The sequence below is a fragment of the Pristis pectinata genome, chromosome 21 (assembly GCF_009764475.1).
Source record: "Pristis pectinata isolate sPriPec2 chromosome 21, sPriPec2.1.pri, whole genome shotgun sequence".
In the NCBI taxonomy this organism is placed as follows: Eukaryota; Metazoa; Chordata; class Chondrichthyes; order Rhinopristiformes; family Pristidae; genus Pristis; species Pristis pectinata.
Window position 1 is genome coordinate 5,929,221 of NC_067425.1, and position 22,952 is coordinate 5,952,172.

A 22,952-nucleotide genomic window follows, 5' to 3' on the forward strand; every position below is an offset into this window, starting at 1 on the left:
AACAGAAATGTAGGTTGTTTCCGCGCTCTCTGCTTTGACTAACCCACCTTTGTTTGTTTGTCTGTCTCAGGGGATGCTGAGCACAAGCCATACATCTGCGGTGAAGCAGACAGCGACTCGACCATGCTGGACGGGACTGAAGACTACCTCATCCTCGCCTGCGACGGCTTCTACGATACCATGGAGCCGGAGGAAGCTGTCAAGGTGGTGGCTGACCACCTGAAGGAGAACAACGGTGACAGCAGCATGGTGGCCCACAAGTTGGTGGCGTCGGCTCGAGACGCCGGTTCCAGTGACAACATCACTGTCATCGTGGTCTTCCTTCGGGACCTGAACGCGCCAGTCGAGGAGGAGGAGGCCAACGGGGACTCCAAGTGGTCGGGCAACTCCTTCGATGGAGCCCAGGGCGATGGCGGGGATGATAAAGAGAACCAGGGTGACTTCCAAGGCCCCCGGACCCAGCATCCATACGGGGCTGGCTCAGAGCTGGCCCAAGATACTCGTGAGGATTCGCTCACCGACAGAACTAGTCTGACTCTAGGCCCTCAGGTCGTCCTCCTTTGCGACCAAGGTTTCCAAGGCCACCAAGCGCTGGAAGCCAGTGCCAAGGATCCTCCTCTGCCACAGCGTAGACCGAAGAGGCCTGATCCACCCAGCGTGGAACTGCCGCTTTCAACCTTGCAGGAATGCAGGGACTTTGAGCTGGATGAGGCCTGGTGTCGGAAGCCGTCACTTGCGGGCCAGATCAGAAGCTGGAGCAGCAGGGCGGAGAGGCTGGCTCCCCTCTGTCCTGCCACCGAGGAAGCCCCCATTGGAGCCCACAGGACCTCCTGCGCAATAAATCAGCACGGACAGCAGACAGCCGCATCGCCACAGCGCAGCACGCCGCTCCCCGCTCGAAGGCACAGTAGCAAAACCAGTGCCGGCCCGAGCAGTCGGAATCGCAGGGGGGTGACACACAGGGAGCCACAGCAGAGAAAAGTGGGCAGTATACGTCACTCAGGGTGGCCTGGCATCAGCTGGCACCGGCAGATGCCAACCAGTTTACGTAGTGTCTGTCTACTGCAGCAGTAACACTTACATGTAGTTCCACCATTACTAGACTGGAGTATTCAACACCGTGCCCCCTTCTCCTAGACAGTCCTTGCTTCACTAGCTTACTGACAGTTCAAATAAATAGTCAGCATGCTATCTTGTATTCCAGTCTAAGAGTAGCTGAAGCCTCAGGCAGTCCCAAAAGAGAGTTTCATCTGTTTTTCCTAGACTGAGCTGGCTTCACCGTGGTGGCTTTTGTGACTAAGGACACCCCTCAACTGCACGGAATCCCCTTACCGATACTGACCGGGTGGTAGGGGTACGGGCAGGTTGGATCAGGATGTGAAGCAGAAAACATTTGTGTAGTGTCCTCATTCACCCGTTGCCTAGCTATGTTAAATACACACTTACACACCAGGCAAGAAGTCCCCTTTCCACTCTTGGGATGGGAGCCATCCGTAGCAATGCTGACCATTTATAAGCTCCCCCCCCCCCCCCCCCACCTTGTTTCCCCCAGAAGGTTGGGGGGGGGCGCGGTATTTGAACTGCTGGTCTGATTCAACATGCTGGGCCACCTCAGAGGCCAGTTAAGAACCAGCCACATTGGCGTTGGACTGGAGTCACATTGAGGCCGTTTACCATGTTTTCTTCCTTAAGGGAAACAAAATAGTTAGGATTTTGTGGCTCACATTCACAGACTAATCTCCCGAGCTGACTGCAAATTCTCAAATTGCCCATGGTGAGATTAGAACGTGCGTTCTTTGGATTATCGGTCTGGTAACATAACCACTATAGACACTACTCAACTTTTAACATTTTTCTCCCACCCCAAGAATGCCCTCCCTTGGGCTCAGTTTCATTTTTCTATGGACTATCTCCAGCTGGTCTGGTGAGTGACTCTCACATGACTATTCCCCCATTCCCCAATTCCCCAGGCCTTCCCAGAACTGGGAAGCCCAAAAAGACCCCAACTCAGATATTCCCTCCTTCTAAAATTTAGTCACAAAGTGGGAAATACTGGCCTGAGGGAAGTGATCCAGTTGTGAAAGGGGAGGTGGAATGGTGAATTAGTGTGGCAGTGAATATCTCTCAATCTGTATAACTCAAGGAAATACAGTACTCAAAACACTGTTAGCATTCAATAGTGAAAAGTATTTAAATGTCTCTTGCTGTAGAATTCATTTGAAACTAATCAAATCCATTTTCAAACTAATTAGTCTCACATCCATAAAAGGCTTTTCCTAACGGATTCTGTAATAGTTACACATTGAATAGTTGTCCTGTTATTATACAGTAATAAACTAGTTTACAAATCAGGCCAGTTCACTCCAAATACCAATAGTAGCAACCCTATCAAACCAATGAGTTCACTGCAAGCTAGTCGAAATTTATAACATATCTCCTCAACAAACTAAAGTAATTCTGTAACATGTATGATGCGTTAGTAGTTCCTGATTGGAGTATATACCTGTACTGGTACCTGTACAAGTCTAATTATTAACTGTGCTAATCCACTGTTCATCTGCAATGGAACATGTGCCACTTCCTGTAGCAGCCCAACTGTAATCAATGTACCAGCACTGGTAGCGTGGTCTAACTGTATCACTTCACCTGTATTTATAATCTGTAGTAATCCAGCCATTCAACTGAGCAAGTACTGGTCCAACTGTGCATCTATCTGGCATTTGTGGTCTGAATGTAGTCCACAACAGTATTGATGCCTACAACAGTCCAATGATATACCTGTACAGGTACCCATGATGGTCTGACACTACTTGTTTGTATTCCTGTGCTGGTATCTGTAGCAGTCTGATTACAGAAGTATCTGCAGGTACTGACTGTACACCTGGAGCAGCTCGACTGTATTGCTCTGACTGCATACTTGTTCTGGTGCCTGTTGTTGTACAGGGACTAATTATACCTGTACCAGTGTGACTGCACACCTGCATTTGGGCCTGTAACAGTTTGACTGCACTACTCCAAATGCAACGTTACCTGTAGTTGTGCAGGTACTGACTACACTTGTAGCAGTTTGATAGTACAGTTCTGTTCGTGTGTACTAGTTCCACACTCTAGAGCAATCTTGTTTTGTAACATGCAGTGTTTAAATGAATGCAGCTGGTGGTAGCAAGTAGTCTTTAACTTGGTTTGAATTTCTGTGCCCTTATTTGCTGCTTGCTCAAGTAACAAACTCTCCTCCAATCATTATCAATATTTCATGTTGAGTATCTTGTAATTTTTAATGGTATTTCTGGTGATTATAATGTAAAAATTATATATATATATATAAAAAATAATCAAAACTCAACAACTTCAAGAGGTGACTATTGTAATTATCTGTTCAATGCTGTTTTGTCTGTGTACATTTTGTTCTCTGTAATATGTGCTGTGTATTGAAAATGATGGAGCACTTTGTATTATCATAAACAAAGTCAACAAGCCTTTAATGATTAAAGGGACTGGACCAGTTTGACGAGCCCTTCTTTACTTGCTGGGCTGCAGTGTTGTGGGGTGGGGTGGGGAGGCTGATTTCCCACAATGTGCTATCTCAATGCTTTTTATATAAAGTTGTCACATGAAATGTTCAGTCACACAAATAATCATCACTCCCTTATTGTCACCGGGTCCGCTATTTAATGGGTAGAACACCCTACCCAGTAGCCTTCCAGGAACATCTTCACCACAGTTTGAGAAAGTTTGGGCAGCAGTTTGAGAAGTCAACCATCACCTCAAAGGACAATAAATACCTTCCTCCCGTATCCCAAGAACAAATAAAAATAAATCCGTAATATGATTTTCTTGCCAGGACTCTCCTGCTGATGCCACATGGCAATTCTTTCCAGGAGGTGTGGAAGCTATTTTAGCTGGCTCATCTTTGTCCCTCCGGAAAGTTTAATTTTACAAGATCAAGCATAAAATGCTGGCACCATCACCTTAATCAGACACTAAATGGAAGGAGCCACTGCCTGGATTGAAACAGGAACGTTGGCAAGTGGTGACAGCCCATCGCTATGGATTCTTTAACATCAAAGAACCGTTAGAATAGTTTTGAATTATAGGACAGTTAGTAAACAGATGTATTTATAACATGGAGCATTATCTAGTGAACAGTGGTGGCTTTAGTAAATGAATACAAAAATCTCAGAGTAGTATTTCTGTTTGAGCACAATCAAGAAATTGTACTTCTTAGTTTGGGCTTCAAGTTTCTGCTAAAATTTACTTACATAACCACAAACATAAAATCTTCCTTGTACACAGAGGATGCTATAAAAACATTAATCATGTCTTTGTCTCTTTCCATGTAAAGGTATTAAAGAGTGGTAACCAGGCGGTGTTTTATTATGGTGGTTTTTACCATTCCCTAAAATATATCCCTGGTAAAGGCATCCTTGCTATCACCTTAGAAACCCTACCAAACCAGTTCAAGTTTGACTGGTGTACCTAGTCAACCTCACAGCAAATTAAATATTTTGTTATTAAAATACTTCAAAAAGACCCTACTTTAGTCTGTGACCTTAAAGAAAAAGGACATAATTTGAGAGCCTTGCAGGATTCCATAAAGCTGTCATCTGGGGGGGGGAGGGGGGTGGATATATCAAAGTCAAATTTATTGTCAAACGCACAAGTACACGTATGCACAGGTGCAATAAAAAACTTACTTGCAGAGGCATCACAGGCACATAGCATCAGATAAGCAGTATAAGTGTGCTAGTGCCTGCAGACCCAAGCTCCAAAGAAAAAAAAATTCCAGGGAAGTTCAAGACTGCATCAGCTGGCGATCTACAACAACTCAGCCACTCAAATTTAAGGTGTAAAAATGTACAAGAGAAAAATAAGGTAATGATTATGGATGATGCTTTTGATGTTAAAATGGAATTGCTCTGTCCCGTGTATGGTTACTTCCAATCTTAACTGTCAGGTAGGAGATCAATGCTACATAATTTCTACCCATTAAATTATATATAATGACATTCAATTGCTCTTCTGCTTTGAATATGTGTGAGTCATCACAGTGAGGTGACTCACACTGATTCCAGACTGCAGCAATAAGTTTTAAAAAAATACAGCTGGTATCAATTCCTTTTTGAAAGTCTGCAATTTCCATATTCCAGATAATAGCTACTCTTGATAGGGAATGAGGAATTGATAAGGGAACAGGTAACCCAGCAACAGGTCACTACCTGAATTCTGATAGATTAGCAGTCCCGTGAAATTCTTTCACCTTTCTTTCTTTCAAAATAGAGGAATCCCAATGCTTTTATCGCTGAGAATCCCTCTCCACTACACCACCTCCAGTTAAAGTCCTATTTCAATGATTCATCTGTAATATGGCAAAGTCACCAGTGAGTTAATGAACTATTCCAGACTCTCAACACAAAAAATTTATTTGCTTTTTATTAACCACATCCAATTCTTGCCCTTTTTGTCACATTCTTGCCACAGAGCTCATGAAGGATACTAGAAATGCTGTTGAGCAATAAAATATTAACATGACAGAAAAGCAGGTTAGATTAAAAAGTAAGAGATTGAAAACAAATGAACTGACCATTTGAGGCTATTTAAAACAAAAATACTCCCCATTAAGTTGGCAATAACGCATTCTGGATATTCCTCCTGCCAAAAAGAAGTAACACAAATTCAATATGGTGATGGTGTGATTTCCCCTTGAATAATTTTCACTCTATGAGTCCACATCAATGCCATGGAAAGGCCCAACGAAGCAGCAGACTTGCTCAGATGCCATATGCCTGATCTGGCAGTGGTTTGAATACAAACGTTCTGGTTGTCTTTGCTTCTCCTACTTTATTCTCGCTGCCATCTCCAAACAGTGCAAACTTGGTCTCAAAGCAGCTCTCTGACACTGCTGTCAAGCTGCTTGCTATGAGTGGGAAGGAGGAGGTTAGATTGTGCCAATTTCCTTCAGCTTGACCTTTACTGAGAAGAAACAGTGTCAGTAGAAACGTGTATTAACATGCACCAGCCCATTGTGCTATTCTAAATGCATACTAACATCCTAAGACTCAATTCCACAGTTATTGGCAAAGAAAGACCTTGCCTTTGTGTCATTTCACCACTTTAGTATATCAAGAAATAACTTATAGTCAAGGTGGTTCTTTTCTAGTCACTGCTGTAATATAGAAAAAATGGGACAGAAATCAAACTGCTGGAGGAGCTCAGTGGTTCAAGCAGCATCTGTGGAGAGAAATTGACAGGATATTTTGGGTCCAGACCCTTCATCTGGGCTGAAAGAGTAAAAAGGTGGATTCAGGTGAGGGGGGGGGGGTGGGTGGGGAAGAGTGGGAATGATGTAGGGGTGATAGGCAGATGGAGGATTGAAGGGTGGAAATAGTGACAGAGGCTGGGAGGTGATGGGTGGAGACAACAAAGGGCTGCAGATGATGGAGTCTGATAGGAGAGGAAGGTGGAGCATGGAACCAAATAAGGGAGATGGGGTGGGCAGATGGGAACGGTGCAGGGCAGGAGACACAGTGGGTGGAGTATGTGGGTGATGAGCAGGTGGAGGGGAAAGAAACTCGATTGTCCGTTTCCCTCCACAGACACTGCCCGACCTGCTGAGTTCCTCCAGCAATTTGGTTTTGCTCCAGATTCTGTTATCTGCAGTCTCTTGTGTCTCTAGGAAAAATGGGAGCCAATTTATCATCCAAACCATCCAAGAAATGTCCAGATGTTATTTTTAAAAACAGAACTTGATGTCGATCAAGGGGCACATTTTAGTCAAGCCTCCTCCACCCCCTCTTCAGAATAGCACCATTTAGCATCCATCTGAGAAGATAAGCAAAGGCCTGGTCCAACACTTCAGCTGAACAATGGCTAGTGCAGCACTCCATTTCTAGGATTAGGCATGTTAGCCTGGCTTGTCTTGTTAAGTTTTTGAAATGGGATTTGACCCTGTGGATCCCACCCACCAAGTGACAGTAACATAATTGGCTGCTGCTGTTAAAATGCACAGAATCAAGTACCAGGAGTCTCTGCTTTGACCACACGGTACATCACAGTATTGGTTTGTTTTGTTTACAGCTTCTTACAGGCATCTCCTGATACTGATGGTAATTGAGCTACACACTTTCCCTTTAGTGGCAGTTCTAGCTCCTACCCCAAGTGATATGCAATAGCTCCAATACACACTGGTACCATCCCAGCACAGAAGAGTGCACTCAGGTTAACTTTCTATGGTCAGAATACACGGTAGCCCTAGGGAGATCAGCTGTGATTCACTTATACAACCATGACGCAGTTGCTATGCTAGGTTGACAATCACAACCTCAGGACTAAAATTACATCTGACAAATACGTTACACACACCCACCCACACAAATAAAAGCAAGATTGTCTCAGCTTTGGGGGTGAATATGCCCCCCAAAAAACTGCCCATGTCAACACATTTTTGTTCAGTATTCTTCAGGAGAAGGAAAGAGGTCATCAAATCATGCCAGCTACCCAATCATTGAGGTTGTGTTTATGAGATTAAAAGTCAACTGCTCAAAATCTAAATGCTATCGATTTTGATTTTATTTACTAATGAGGCAAGAACGAATGCCTCTGGACAGTCATCCACGGTCATTGGGGTAAAAACATGACTGCATTTCAGAAAATCATGGGCTCAAGGCCTACTCCAGGACAGAAATCAAGGATGACACTCCAGTACAGAAGAAATGTATTGCACTGTCAGAAATGCCATCTTTCAGACCTCAATGGAGAGAACGTTTAAAAAAAAAGAGCTTACTTAATAAGTAATGAGAGATTACAGAACTGAGATGCAGAGGGATCTGAGGCCTGAGTGCACGATTGATAAAGGGCTAGTATGCAGGTGATGCAAACAATGTTTTGTTTTAGGGGATTTGAATGCACAAGTATTGAGGTTATGCTTCAGTTAAGGAGGGCACTAGTGAGAGATCTGCAGTACTGCGTACAGTACCTGTCTCCTTATTTAAGGGTGGTGTGTATTCGAAGCAGTTCAGAGAAGACTGACTGGATTAATACCAGAAGTGGGCAAGTTGTTTTACAAGGAAAAGTTGGACCATAGTCACAAGCTTAGATGAGCAAGATGGGACATGACCGTGGCTGTAACTTTGCTTCAAGTTATTTTCCTGCCTCCAATTGCCTTGACAATTTTCACCCCGTGTTTTATCGGACGTTCTCTCTGTTCTCTCCGGCCCTCCTCCCTTGTGCAGGTTAACGTGCCTTTTCCCTTCACTTTTCCAGTGTTGAGGAGGGGCTCTTGACCTGAAATGTTGAGTTTGTGTGTCTCTCTCTGAAGCTGCCTGACCTGCTGAGTCCTTATAAATTTTCTGTTTTTGTTTCAGATTTCCAGCATCCACAGTTTTTTTGCTCCAGGATCCCAAGGGGTCTTGACAGCATGAAAGTGGGGAGGATATTCCCTTTCATGGGAGGATCTAGAACTAGGGGGGATCAGCCTCATTTTTTTTCCTCTCAGAGGATCACAAGTTTTTAGAACTCTCTTTCTCTAAGTGCAACGGAAACAAAGTCTTTGAATATTTTCAGAGGTAGAAATAAGACCATAATATCTAGGAACAGAATCAGACCATTCAGCCCATCAAGTCTGCTCCACCATTCAATGATGGCTGATTTTTTTTCAACCCCATTCTCCCGCCTTCTCCTTGTAACCTTTAACCCCTTTACCAATCAAGAACCCAGCAATCTCTGCCTTAAATGCACCCAATGACTTGGCCTCCACAGCCCTCTGTGGCAAAAAATTCCAGATTCACCACTCTCTGGCTGAAGAAATTCCTCCTCATCTCAGTTGTAAAGGGGCATCTCTTTAAGTAAAGGGAGTGAGGGAGGGAAGTAGTAAAGGAGTGAAAGGCTACCAGAAGCAAACTGGACTGTGGAGTTGATCATCCATCTTATTAAGTGATGGAGCAGGCTTGAGAGATTGAGGCCAACTCCTAATTCTGTTTACACCAAATGTTAAAGATGGATGTAAAATATTCCACAGGAACAATTAAAACCACCAGGGAAGTCTCCCCTCTATCCTCCACCAATATCAGGAAAAGAAAATCTAGAGCTGTACTTCATTTTACAGATATTTGTGTGACCTTGTTACATACCAGTTAACTCCCACTCTTGCTTGCGGCTTCCTCAACGTAGGCAAGGGAAGTCAGTCAGTCAGATCCGTAAACTTCAGGATAAGGATTGGCTCCAATGTTTGGGTTGGTTGGGCTGGGACTGGGTGGGAAGTGGGGCTGGGCATGTACCATGGCTTGAGGAAGCTGCTTTCTCCACCTCCGGAGAGGGTGTGGTGTGACTCTGGATGGGCACCAGACCTGCACTGTGCATCATCCCAGCTAGGGTGCCAGCTAGGAAGGATGTGATCAACTCGGTATTGGTTTATTATTGTCATTTGTACCAAGGTACAGTGAAAAGCTTGTCTTACAAACTGATGGTACAGGTCAATTCATTACACAGTGCAGTTACATTGAGTTAGTACAAAGTGCATTGATGTAGTACAGGTAAAAACACAGTAACAGCACACAGTAAAGTGTCACAGCTACAGAGAAAGTGCAGTGCAATAAGGTGCAAGGTCACAACAAGGTAGATTGTGAGGTCAGTCCATCTCATTGTATAAGGGAACCATTCCATATTCAATAGTCTTATCACAGTGGGATAGAAGTTGTCCTTATGTCTGGTGGTATGTGCCCTCAGGCTCCTGTATCTTCTACCCAATGGAAGAGGAGAGAAGAGAGTAAATGTCCCAGGTGGGTGGAGTCTTTGATTATGCTGGCTACTACACCAAGACAACGAGAGGTAAAGACAGAGTCCAAGGAGAGGAGGCTGGTGTCCACGATGTGCTGGGTTGTGTCCACAACTCTCTGCAGGTTCTTGCACTCCTGGGCAGAGCAGTTGCCATACCACCCTGTGATACATCCTGATAGGATGCTTTCTGTGGTGCATTGGTAAAAGTTGGTGAGAGTCAAAGGGGACAAACAAAATTTCTTTAGCCTCCTGAGGAAGTAGAGGCGCTGGTGAGCTTTCTTGCTCAGGAGAGTACAAGAAAGATTCAATGTTGCCAGGACTGGAGAGCTTGCAATTAAAAGGATATACTGGGAGAGTTTTCCCTAACACGTAGGAGGTAGAGGGGTGACTTCACAGAGGCTGATAAAATCACAAGGGACATAGAATCAGGTGGATGGTCAGAGCTTTTTCCCCAGAAACTAGAGGGAATAGGTTGAAGAAGAGGGGAAAGATTTAAAAAGGGGACCTGAGGGGCAAGTTTCTTTCTCTCCCCTCCCTCCCTCCACACCCACCCCACAGAAGGTGATGGGATGTGGAGCAAGCTGGCAGTATCAGACAAAATAAACAAGTAGTTGGAGAATACTCAAAACTTCTAGAAGCCAGAACTAGTAACTGATTTCCATGCCCATGTTACATTTGTCAGAGATTATGAGGCAGATAAAAGTTCAATGTCTAATTTCCATGTCAGTTTGTTTTGTACTGTCAGAGTAGCACATTGGTCAATATCTACTCACTTCATTGCTGTTTGCGGGATTTCTGAGCAAGGTAGATGTTCATTTGCAAACACAAGAAACAACCCACCTCAAGATCCACTTTGAGGAGTTTAGTGACAAAACATCACACAAATAAAATTTCCTTTGAAACCATTAACACTTTTTTGGGAGTTAAAAATGTTGCTAGACCTATTGGAAATTAAACCTCAATATCCACCCCTTCCCAGAAACAGTAAATTCTTACCAATGGTTTGCATCTTAGTTTTATTAACAAAAAAAGTGCAGAAATGTGATCATGTAAACACAATGGAGACAGTATTTAAAATGCAACACTGGATACATTGCAAATAAAGCACAACTTTCTAACAGTACTTCACAGTACAAAGTACATCACATTTAGACAGGATGTTGATAAGCATTACAGAAACTGGGTCCAGGGTACTTTGCAGCACAATTAAATCTCAGTACTACCCACTCAGTATTCTGCTTTCTACTACATGGATAGGCTGCCAGCAGTGATTTAACAGACTTGTTGCTAGATCTCAGTTTCCTCAATGGCAGAGTTTCCTCAATGGCAAAGCATCCTCAAAGTAGTGCTGAAGAAATTCACAAAACCTAAATGTGCTCTTTAAAGCAAGAAATATTATGCAAAGTTAAATACATTGCAAACATATCATAGTTGTAGGGGAAGTGGGAGAAGTGTGGACAAGGTTGTTGAATTAAAGGTAGTGTCGCCAGAGCAAACTCATCACCAGTTACCCACACATTGCCTTTCAAAGAACAAACACTGGAAACCAAAATAACAACATACCATACCAGTAAGCAGAGAAGTAAAAAGGTCCCACAAAGATTCAAGTCTTTTGTTTGTACATGTTCACCAACCTAATGGAAAGTTCTGGAAAACTTACTTCTAATATCTGCACTAAGTAAATGGGAACTGCTTGATGTAACAGAGTATAATTAAAGACTGGTCTAAGGCAGAGACATTGTAAACTATGGATTTAACAAAACCCACAGATTTTCCCAACTCTTGGAGAACAAATCATCACAGATAAGCGCCTTTTTTTTTAAAAAAAAACAAAGGCTTTGGGGTGGGAGCATCAAGCTGATTAGTGAGCAAAACCCAGGCAAGAGTTTTCTCTCAATAGAAAGGCACCAGCTATCACAGCTTTGCTAATCAATTCATAGCTGGGGAATTCCCAGAGGAAAACACTGCTTGGCACCACTAGGGTACAGCTACAAAAGAAAACTACAAAGTGATTGTACCTTCTGTACAGAAATCATTTGGCAGAGAAGGGTATAATAGTGGGGTCGCATAGAATAGCTGCTCCAGAGCAGAAGCGGAATGAATAAATAAAATGATACTTAATTAGAAATAAATTAACATTAAGGAATTTTGTTGGAATTTTTGCTTCAACCTTGTGCCAGAAATGATCCATAAACTGAAACAATCAAGTGTAAAATAGACCAAATAAACAAGTGCAGCTGTAAAACATTCCCAACTTCGGTACAGTATGCTCAGTTTTATTTTTGAAGACTCCAGATTACTTGCTGTTATAACATTGCTCATCAGCAGGCTAGTTTTTTCCCCCTACAGCGCTCCACTGCACACAAGAAATGGAAGTAATGAATAAGCTAGTGACACTTGACCAGATGCCAACTGTAGGAGAAATTTTGCACAGAAGATATGTACACAGCACCACCATGCATCAGGACAAATCTATGATTTCAATGTTAAGGGACAACTAGGCAAATGTTGCCCACTGAAATCATACCCCTGTTAACTTCAGTGGGGTCAACAGGGCAGTACTTAAAGTGCCATTTAGATCATGAATCTAAAAGCAATTGAGTACAATGTCACTATTGTTCAAATAACCTTGATAAAATACATGATAGGTTAAGGCCAAAAAGCATAAAGGTTCGACATGCATAGATCAGTTGGACTACTTCCCTCAATACAGAGCATTTGTTCAATCACCACTCCATTCTGTGTCCATTGTGTTTGAAGAATGAAATCCAGGGACAGGTATAATACAACACTCCACTGTACATGCATCTAATCATGAATCTAACAGTCCAAGTTACAGCACACACAGAATACAGACTCAGCTTATACCAACCAATACCTACTTATTGGTTTATTAGTCTGCTGTAGTCTGTCTAATTACACAACTCACTTTACAATCTCAAGATCATCAGTAGTAAAACACCAGCGGTCTCAAACAAGCAAGTATGCCCAAGAGGAAAACAAGAGCAATGCATACCAATAACCCACTTGGCAAATTCACAATTTCAGCCACTGCTCACAACTGCAACCAACCCCCACCCCTTCCCCGCCACCCCCACTCCATCTCAACTTGCCAGGGAAGGCCAAGTCCCTACATGGATCATTGCTGATGTTCAGCTCCTACCAACCAGAGGCAATTGAGAATACAGCAGGGCCCATTCACGTTTATTCTAATTGTTCTGGGAGTTATGGACAGAAAAGTTCAGCTTGAAGAGGAAATGATCTACAACAACTGTTACAAAAAAAAGGCAGAAGAACAAAAAGTTTCCATGAAAGATAGTGAGTCAACTGCTTGAAATAAGGAAGGTCTCAACTGCTGAGCAAATGTTTGCAAAGGACAGTGGACAGGGCAGCTGTGCAAAAACTCAAGGCTGAAAATGCACCAATGACCCAATGTAGCGACTATTAAAGCCAGGACCTTGCTGTACGGAAGAGATGGTTTACAGTTTAAGAGCTTTTTAAAATGTAAAACCAAGTACTGGCTGATGTAATTAACTTTGACCCATCAAAGAAAACAAAATCAGTGCAATGTTTACTGGGATCTTGCTGCATCAGCCCACAGCTGGTGTAGTAGTGTATGAATGACAGACAAGCATTAGTTTCACACGGGATGTTACAGGTTATTTCCCTTAACCTACTGTTAAAGATGGAAAGATCTTTAGCAGGTCCCCATCCTCTTCCACTTTTCCAATGCAATCTGGATGCAAAATATTTTCCATTGGCAATGTCCTTATGATCTGTGGAGAGAGACACCAAAAATACCACATGGAACATTTAGTGGTGAGATGGACTAGCCCATTCTACTTCCTGCCCAGTTGAAATGTCTGACACCCTTTAAGTTGCTGCCACTGCATAATTCAACCTCCAGTTCTGTTCTCTCTGCAAAACAGCCTCCCCTAGTTGCTTCACTGTTGCACATCCCCAGGCCCATGTCCTTGAACGTTAATTCACTGTTATGAATAGCTTTATACAACCACAATCACCAAGCATTTCCCCCTAAACTTAACACCAAGAGCAGAATCCAGCAGATCTCAAATGAACGTGCACTGAAATCATATTTTTATATTGTAATATAAAACATTGACCAAGTCCACACAAACACAGCAGCTTTTTTGGGCAAGTACTTTTGCATGCAGCATCCGTGGAACCGGATCTCAGCAAGAACTGAGTTTCTTCAGAGGTGGAATGACACTGCAAATTAGCTTTCACATTTGCCTACATTGATACTAAATGTACTTTCCAAACAATAGACTGCAAAACAATTTGCATTTATATAGTGGATCGTCCCAAGGCACTCCACAGGAGTCTATTCAGACGAAAGTTGATACCAAGCCGAAAGGAAGACAAACTTATTTTAGTTCAAGAGGATACAGCCACTTGGCCACTGTACCCCACTGTTTTCCGACAGCACCTTTCACCATCTCAGGCCATTTTGTAGCATCTTACAGCCTATGAAGCACTTTTGATGGGTAGCTACTGTTGCAATGTAGGACAGAGAGGTAGATTTCATTAGGCACGTCAATGGACTGATGGGGTATGGGGATCTTGTGGAATAAGCTCAGGGCACCCCAATGCTGGGGTGAGCCAAGGAATAAAAGGTAGGAATTCACTAGAGGTGAAAGATGAAGGAAGAATTCTTGGAGGATGTAGGGCTGGAAGTAAATTGCAGGGCTGGAAGTAAATTGCAGGGAAAATGGAGTGGTAAGGATTGGAACACATGGATGGGAATTTTAAAAAACATTGACATTAGTAGACTGGGTTTCACTATAGGTCACTGAATAAAGGGGTGACACGTGTAGGATTTGGCGAGCTGTGACAAGGACAGCAAGGTTTAAGATGACTTCATACTCAAGTCTGGCCATACTAACAGGGAAATGTCAGAAGCACTGATGAGGGTTTCAACTTCAAATGCAAGGAGGCAGAGATACAGTTGGGTTATCATTAATGGATAGATAGTTAAAGAAACCCAGATTATGGTTAATAGGAAGCACGGTTGTGAATTTGATTTAACCTGGTTGGACAGGCACAAAAAAAGTTTGTGGCGGAGGCTTTAATGTCCTGGTGTTTAAGTGAAGGAAACTTTGGAATGCTCAGAACAGGTTGAGAAATAAGTTCAGGGCTATGGGAGGTAATGGGGTGGGGTTGTTTATCAACAGTATACATGTGGAGCCTGTTGAGTTTTCAGATGGTGCTGCCAAAGCAGGTGCATGGGGATGAGAAGTGAGAAGGCACCACCGATAGGGCCTCAACGGGTATTGTACGAGTGGGAAGTAACGCCACTGCTGAAGGTTCACTGGCAATGACCAATTAGATAAGAATGGCTCTGGACCCAAAATCTTTCTCTTTCCACAGATGCCACCTGACCCGCTGAGTATTTCTAGTATTTACCATTTTTATTTCAAATAAGGACAAAGTTTGGGTGGACAGAGCTTTGAACCAGTGCAAACTTATGGAAGGGAGATGATAAGAGAGTCAGAGCAGAGCAAAGCAAGAAAAGTCTACAGGTAACAAAAGGCTCAGGTGCGGTGGGATTTCAGTGCATTCAAGAGGGTTTCTTGAAACAGTATGTGGAGAGTCCAACTAGAGGAGAAAACATACTGGAGCTGGTTTTGGGAAATGAGCCAGGCTAAGTGACAGACTTGATAGTGAACATTTTGGGAATAGTGACCATACTCATAACCATCTTAAAACATAATGAGTTGAGAAAAATCAGATCTTGCAGGAAGGTACCACATTGGGGGAGGGAAAATTATGACAGGATAAGGCAGGAGCTTAGGGGCATTGATTAAGTGAGCAGCTGCTGTCGGACAAGTCCATGTCTGACATGTGGGAGTTGTTTCAAGACCAGCTGATCGGAATTCAGGATTGGCATGTTCTGGTAAAGAGCAAGGACAAGGATGGCAAGGGAACTTTGGATGACCAGAGGGGCCCTAAATTTAGTCAGAAAGAAAAAGGAAGCATATGCAAGGTTTTGGAGACTAAAATCAGACTGCACCCTTGTAGAGGCAGGAAAGCAGGGAAGTGCTCAAACAGGCGATTAGGAGGGCTAAAAGGACCAGAAAATGTCCTTGGCGAGCAGGATCAAGGATAATCCCAAGGCATTTTATACTTGTATCAAGAAAAAGAGGGTAACTGAGGAGAGGGTAGGTCCACTCAAGGATAAAGGAAGGAATTTTTGCTTGGAGTCAGAGCACATGGCTGAGGTACTAAATGTGTACTTTGCATTAGTATTTACCAAGGAGGAGGATAGTGAAAGCAGAGTGGGGCTTACTAAAGTGCTGGGACATTTTGAAATTGAGTAGGTAGTGCTGGGCCTTCTGAAAAGCATTAAGGTGGATAAGTTCCCAGGGTCTGATGGCATATATCCCAGAATACTGAAAGCAGCAAGTGAGGAGATTGGTGGGACTGGCAAGTCCCAAAGGACTGGAGAGTAGCAAATGTTGTGCCTTTGTACAAGAAGGGAAATAGGGATAATCCAGGTAACTACATGCCAGTGAGCCTCATATCAGTGGTAGGGAAGCTATTGGAGAGTTTACTGAGGGATAGGATTTATGCACATTTGGAAAGGCATGGCCTGCTTAGGGACAGTCAGCATGGCTTTGTGCAGGGCAGGTCATGCCTCTCAAACTTGATAGAGTTTTGAGGAGGTGACAAAGGTGCTTGATGAGGGCAAGGCAGTGGATATCATCCACATGGACTTTAGTAAGGCATTTGATAAGGTCCCTCATGGTAGGTTGATTCAGAAGATAGATGCATGCGATTCAGGGTGAATTGCAATTTGGATTCAGTACTGGCTTGCCTATAGGAGACGGAGAGTAGGGGTGGAAGGTTGTTATTCTGGCTGGAGATCTGGGACCAGTTCAAGGATCGGTGCTGGGACCTCTCTTGTTTGCTATGTGCATCAATGATTTGGATGAAGATGTAGATGGGTGGATTAGCAAGTTTGCAGATGACACCAAGATTGGTGGAGTTGTGGACAGTGTAAAGGACTATCAAAGAATACAGTGGGATATAGATCAGTTACAGATATGGGCAGAGAAGTGGCAGATGGAGTTCAATCTGGGCAAGTGTGAGGTGTTGCAGTTCAGGAGGTCAAATGAAAGGAGAAAGTATACAGTTAATTGTAGGCCTCTTAATAGCACTGAAGTACACACAGAGGGATCTTGGGGTCCAAGTCCATAGTTCACTGAAAGTGGCTCCACAACTGGAAAGTGGCTCCACAACTGGAAAAGGTGGTAAAGGTGGTGTATGAAATGCTTGCCTTCATTGGTAGGGGTGTTGAGTGCAAGAGTTAGGATGTCATGCTGCAGCTATATAAAAAAAGACCTTAGTCAGACCACACTTGGAATATTGAGTGCAGTTCTGGTTGCCCCATTATGGGAAGGATGCAGAGATTGTGGAGAGGATGCAGGAGGTTGTTTACCAGGATGCTGCCTGGATTAGAGGGTATGAACTATAAAGGTTGAACAAACTTGGGTTGCTTCTTTAGAGGGTCAGAGGCTGAGGGGAGACCTGACAGAGGTTTTTAAAATTATGAGGCATAGATAGGTTAGACAGTCAGAATCCTTTCCCAGGGCAGAAATGTCAAACACCAGAGGACACGCTTTTAAAGTTTGCCAGAGTTCAAGAGGCTTTTAGATAGACACACGAATGAAGGGAATGGAGAAATATGGATGATAAACAGGAGGAGGTCATTTAGTATAAATTGGCATTAAGATTGGCACAACATTGTGGGCTAAATGGCCTGTCCAGTGCTGTACTGTTCTATGTTAAAAGCATGGAGCACAGGCAGTGCCACTCAGAAGTGAATTGTGAAATCAACAGCAAAGTAGGGAACAGTGCACCTCTGTCAAAGTTACTGTATGTGATGCCGTTTGGATTAGGGCCATTTCAATACTGTAGCTAGGCAAAACCATAATGAGTAATTACAGGAAATATGGGTTGATTTAGGAGGCTACAACATATTCAAGGATCTGAGGAAAGGGAAGTTCAAGATAGGTTATCTTCCTTTGAGGAAGAGGATAGCAAGAGCAGATACAAGGGTGTGAGCCACAGGGGAACAGAAAAGGGAACTAACTATCAGATAGCATGGAGGAATTTTCGGTTTGGGTAGGGGGGAGCACACAGGAAAAGTTAACAGGTGGTCAATAGGTTAGTGACAGAGGAGAAGTGGAGACATCACCCAACAGGTGTACAACCTCAATCTTGGTGACAGATGCTCACAAGACCTTTTCACGTGGAGTCAAAAGTGCAGAGGAGAGGTTTAAAATAAAAAACTGTTGTTGATGGTGATCTTTTGACTGTTCCAAGGTTATGGTGGGATGCACAGCTTTATAGTTTGAGTATAAGAAATGAAAGTACTAATCTAGGGAGATTGGTCAGGAATGGCTACACCAGCTATACAACACAAATGCTCAAGTGTTAAAAGGTGTTAAGATGGGGGATTTACAAAGGGGAATGACTAGTAAAGGAGAGCTTAAGGATTTTACTGAAGACAAGGGCATCAAAGGAGTGATTAAACACAAGCTTCGAAGACCAAAAGCTAGATCATCCCAAATACAAGCAGCACACTGTATTTAAAAGTACTACTGAAGTGTCTCAAGGGAACAGCTTTCTCCATTTTGAAATGTCACAAAAACAACACAAAAATCTTTTCCCCCCCAGCATGTTGGATGGTACTGGGCACCACAGAAGGAGCTTAAAATAATCACGAATAGCTGCCACTTACCACTCATTTTTTTCTCCATTGACAAAATTGGTGCTTTCAGAATTGCCCAAATCACCTGCAAAAAAAAACCACACATCTCAATTTTCTTCTGCAGACACAAACTTCATCATTCATCAGCCTGGCAGCTCGAGAGGAAAGTGGGTCATGAGCGCTCCTGTGGTTTGAAAGGTCAGCACAACTTGTTGGAGGCACATCCCTTGGTGGCAAGCCAAGGACACAGCCAAAGACACTCATTACTCACACAGTAGCAGCTCTTGTTACCACATTCTTGTATTTACACAAAACGCTGAAATGGTGAGTACAAAATATTAAGTTCCCTTTCTCTTGTTTAGACCAGCCATACTCCCTCCTTCACTGCTGGGCAGTTCTCAACAGCAGATTATGATAACATTTATTCATCCCCACCCACCCCCATGGACATTGATTGCAGTTGTTAAAATTCAAGTATGGATGAATGCACTGCTAACAAGGTCAACATTTATTGCACAGCCCTAATAGTCTTTGAGAAAGTGATGGAGTCATCTTCCTGAACTGCTGCTGCCCGTCTGGTGAAGGTGCTTTCTGGTGCTGTTCAGTAGTAATTTCTAGGGTACGACCCAACAATGGAGGAACAGTGATGCATTTCCAAATCAGGAAACGAGGTTTGGTGAGGAAAACAGCAAGCAGTGACACTCTTGTGCAGTTGAAGTCCTTGAACTTGGAGATATTTAGGAGGTGCTGTCCAAGTAGCCTGGCATGTAACTAGATGTAGCCACACACAAAAAAAAAAATGAAGTCAAGTGAACTGCTTAATCTCGAATAGTACTCAATCTTCTTGAATATTGCTGGAGCTACACTCATCTGGACAAACAGTACTCCATTGCACTCTTTACTCATGTCTTGTAGAAGATGGATAGGCATTTTGGAAGCCAGAAGTTAGTCTCCATAGAATATCCAACCTCTGACCTGCTCTTGAAACTGCAAGATCTATATGGATAGCTTAATTACAAGGTTGGCTGATTAAGTTTCTGGTCAATTGAGATCCCCAGGACATTTGGCAGGAGGTTGGACACACTGGAAATTGCCTGGCACTGTGGCAGTGTCTGAATGTTGTCTAGCTCTTGCTGCACAAGAATGAAGCAGCAACAGAAGCCCTTTGGCCCCTGCTCTGCTATTCAAAAATATCATGGGTGAACTTCTACGTTAACACCTTTTACCTACCTTATCCCCACATGCCTCAATTCCTCTAATATCCAGAGATTTATCAATCTTTGAACACAGTCAATGAGTGAGCACCGCAGTGCACGGGTACACAGAATTCAGAAGATATACCACTCTGAGTTAAGAAATTTCTCCTCATCCTAAATGGTCTACTTTTTATTTTGACACTAATTCCCTAGTTCTCACCTCTTCAGCCAGGAGAAGCATCTTCCCTGTTGGACACTGAGAATTCTGCTTGTTTCAATGGGAATACCACGCACTCTTTCAAGGTCTGGAAAATCAAGCTCTAGCCTACTCAGTCATATGGTAAACCCACTACTCCAGAAAACCAAAAGGAAGAGCAAGGGATTTGTTGGGCCATGAGGTTACAAACAATGAAATATAATCCTGCCACTGCCAATACCCAGCTTTCAGGTGTAAAATGTGTTCTGAATTTTTGATTTAACATCATGGCCACAGTTGTGCTACACAAATGGTATCCTGGATGTAAAAGGGAGGGCTTTTCCCTTCAACCATAATGAAATGACAACATGCACACACAATTCAGCTACTCAGATAAAGTAGTCAGAACAGAATATTAACTCTCAAAAGGTGAATTTTGGAGAGATTCCATAACTTAATTTAGTTCTGTAGAACAGGAGTTAAACTTCAGGAGAGGTGGACATAAAAATAGAGAAAAAGGAACAAAGGAGACACATTAAAAAAAATTGTTTCATACAGGGCTATTAACCAGACCTTGGGGGAGTCACCCCCTTCCTGTAACAGTCATGAAGAATACATACGATCAATGTGTCCCTCCAAAAAAAAAGACATTTAAATTCATACAGCCTGCCTTGTTGTTACCCATTGAATAGCAACAAAAGAAATTCAGAACCTGAAAATTAAATCTGTCCTAGCCTAGTGCAGAGACATCCAAGCATTTAGGTTCACACTCCCAAAATATCTCTGTTCTCATTACTGATGCCAACTAACCTATGTCCACGTCATATTTCCTGCACTAATCCAGTTGTTTTTTCAAAAATGTGTATGCAACTGTTCCAAGCCATATTCCCAATAACTTGTGTAAATTTAAAAACAAAAATCACAATGAAGGGAAAGTTATTGACAGTATCCTCAGGTGGAACTCTGTGCTTTCGTACCTTCACCAGAGCTCTGAACCGCAAAGTTATGAGTCACCACCTCTGTGGACCTGTTTTCTTCCTGCTCCTCATTCTCAGTATCGCACTCACTCTCACTGTCGGTGCTCATCCCAGGTAGTAAACGAAGGATTGTCTTCTGAAGTGACATGACTGGAAAAAAAAACCACAACGTTATGCATTGAGACTTTCCACTGTGCAAAAGCAAGCATCAGTAAATACACAGATAGTCAGGTGCTAAAGGAACTTTTGTGATTGTTGGTATTAACACACTTACAAATAGATTGCAGCTGTGTTATGTACACAAAGGTTAAATGTACAGAATCACTGTCAGAACTATAATGCAAATCCAATATCAGAGTAAACAAACAGGGAGACTCACTTTACATCTTCAAAACCTGACATGATTGCTCCAGACACAAGTTACAGTGGCATGCAAAAGTTTGGGCACCCCTGGTCAAAATTTCTGTTACTGTGAAGAGTTGAATAGAAGATGAACTGATCTCCAAAAGTCAAAGTTAAAGATGAAACATTCTTTACAACATTTTAAGCAAGATTAGTGTATTGTTTTTGTTTTGTACAATTTTAGAGTGAAAAAAGGAAAGGAGCACCATGCAAAAGTTTGAGCACCCCAAGAGATTTGAGCTCTCAGATAACTTTTACTAAGGTCTCAGACCTTCATTAGCTTGTTAGGGCTATGGCTTGTTCAGTCATTGTTAGGAAAGGCCAGGTGATGCAAATTTCAAAGCTTTATAAATACCCTGACTGCTCAAACCTTGTCCCAACAATCAGCAGCCATGGACTCCTCTAAAGAGCTGCCTAGCACTCAAAATTAAAATAAATGATACCCACAAAGCAGGAGAAGGCTATAAGAAGATAGCAAAGCGTTTTCAGGTAGCTGTTTCCTCAGTTCGTAATGAAATTAAGAAATAGCAATTAACAGGAACAGTAGAGGTCAAGTTGAGGTCTGGAAGGTCAAGAAAACTTTCCAAGAGAACTGCTAGTAGGATTGCTAGAAAGGCAAATCAAAACCCCCCATTCAACTGCAAAAGACCTTCAGGAAGATTTAGCAGACTCTTAGTGGTGGTGCACTGTTCTACTGTGCAGCGACACCTGCACAAATATGGCCTTCGTGGAAGAGTCATCAGAAGGAAACCTTACCTGCATCCTCACCACAAAATTCAGCATCAGAAGTCTGCAAAGGAACATCTAAACAAGCCTGATGCATTTTGGAAACAAGTCCTGTGGACTTAAGTTAAAAGAGAACTTTTTGGCCGCAATGAGCAAAGGTATGTTTGGAGAAAAAAGGGTGCAGAATTTCATGAAAAAAAAACACCTCTCCAACTGTTAAGCACGGGGGTGGATCGATCATGCTTTGGGCTTGTGTTGCAGCCAGTGGCATGGGGAACATTTCACTGGTAGAGGGAAGAATGAATTCAATTAAATACCAGCAAATTCTGGAAGCAAACATCACACCGTCTGTAAAAAAAAAAGCTGAAGAAGAGGATGGCTTCTACAACAGGATAACTACCCTAAACACACCTCAAAATCCACAATGGACTACTTCAAGAGGCACAAGCTGAAGGTTTTGCCATGGCCCTCACAGTCCCCTGACCTAAACATCATCGAAAATCTGTGGATAGACCTCAAAAGAGCAGTGCATGCAAGACAGCCCAAGAATCTCACAGAACTAGAAGCCTTTTGCAAGGAAGAATGGACAAAAATCCCCCAAGAATTGAAAGACACTTAGCTGGCTACAGAAAGTTTACAAGCTGTGATACTTGCCAAAGGGGGTGTTACTAAGTACCGACCATGCAGGGTGCCCAAACTTTTGCTTCGGGCCCTTTTCCTTTGTCATTTTGAAACTGTAAAAGATGGAAGTAAAAAAGTAATCTTGCTTAAAATATTAAAGAAGTGTGTCATCTTTAACTTTGCACCTTTTGGAAATCAGGTCATCTTTACTCACTTAGCTATTCACAGTAACAAATTTTGATCAGGGGTGCCCAAACTTTTGCATGACACTGTACATACCAACAAGGTGAATGAACCAAAAGTGCTCCAACTGCAGAGTTGCATCA

At 42.8% G+C, this 22,952-nt stretch overlaps 2 protein-coding genes across 3 annotated transcripts in view; one reads left to right on the top strand and one right to left on the bottom strand.

Annotated features, from left to right (window-relative positions):
- The window catches only part of ppm1e (protein phosphatase, Mg2+/Mn2+ dependent, 1E), a 96,290-nt gene extending 92,785 nt beyond the window's left edge, over positions 1 to 3,505 (top strand). Inside the window, exon 7 of one of the 2 annotated variants that reach the window (XM_052035829.1) lies at positions 71 to 3,505. In XM_052035829.1, coding sequence (XP_051891789.1) covers positions 71 to 1,074 — 1,004 coding nt within the window. In that variant the 3' untranslated portion in view covers positions 1,075 to 3,505. The remainder of the gene's footprint in view (positions 1 to 70) is intronic. The other variant, XM_052035830.1, reaches the window with a different exon arrangement.
- Positions 3,506 to 10,781: 7,276 nt separating this feature from the next.
- Positions 10,782 to 22,952, bottom strand: part of trim37 (tripartite motif containing 37) — an 81,025-nt gene continuing 68,854 nt past the window's right edge. Inside the window, 3 exon segments of the mRNA XM_052035940.1 lie at positions 10,782 to 13,547; positions 18,539 to 18,593; positions 20,878 to 21,027. Coding sequence (XP_051891900.1) covers position 13,547; positions 18,539 to 18,593; positions 20,878 to 21,027 — 206 coding nt within the window. The 3' untranslated portion in view covers positions 10,782 to 13,546.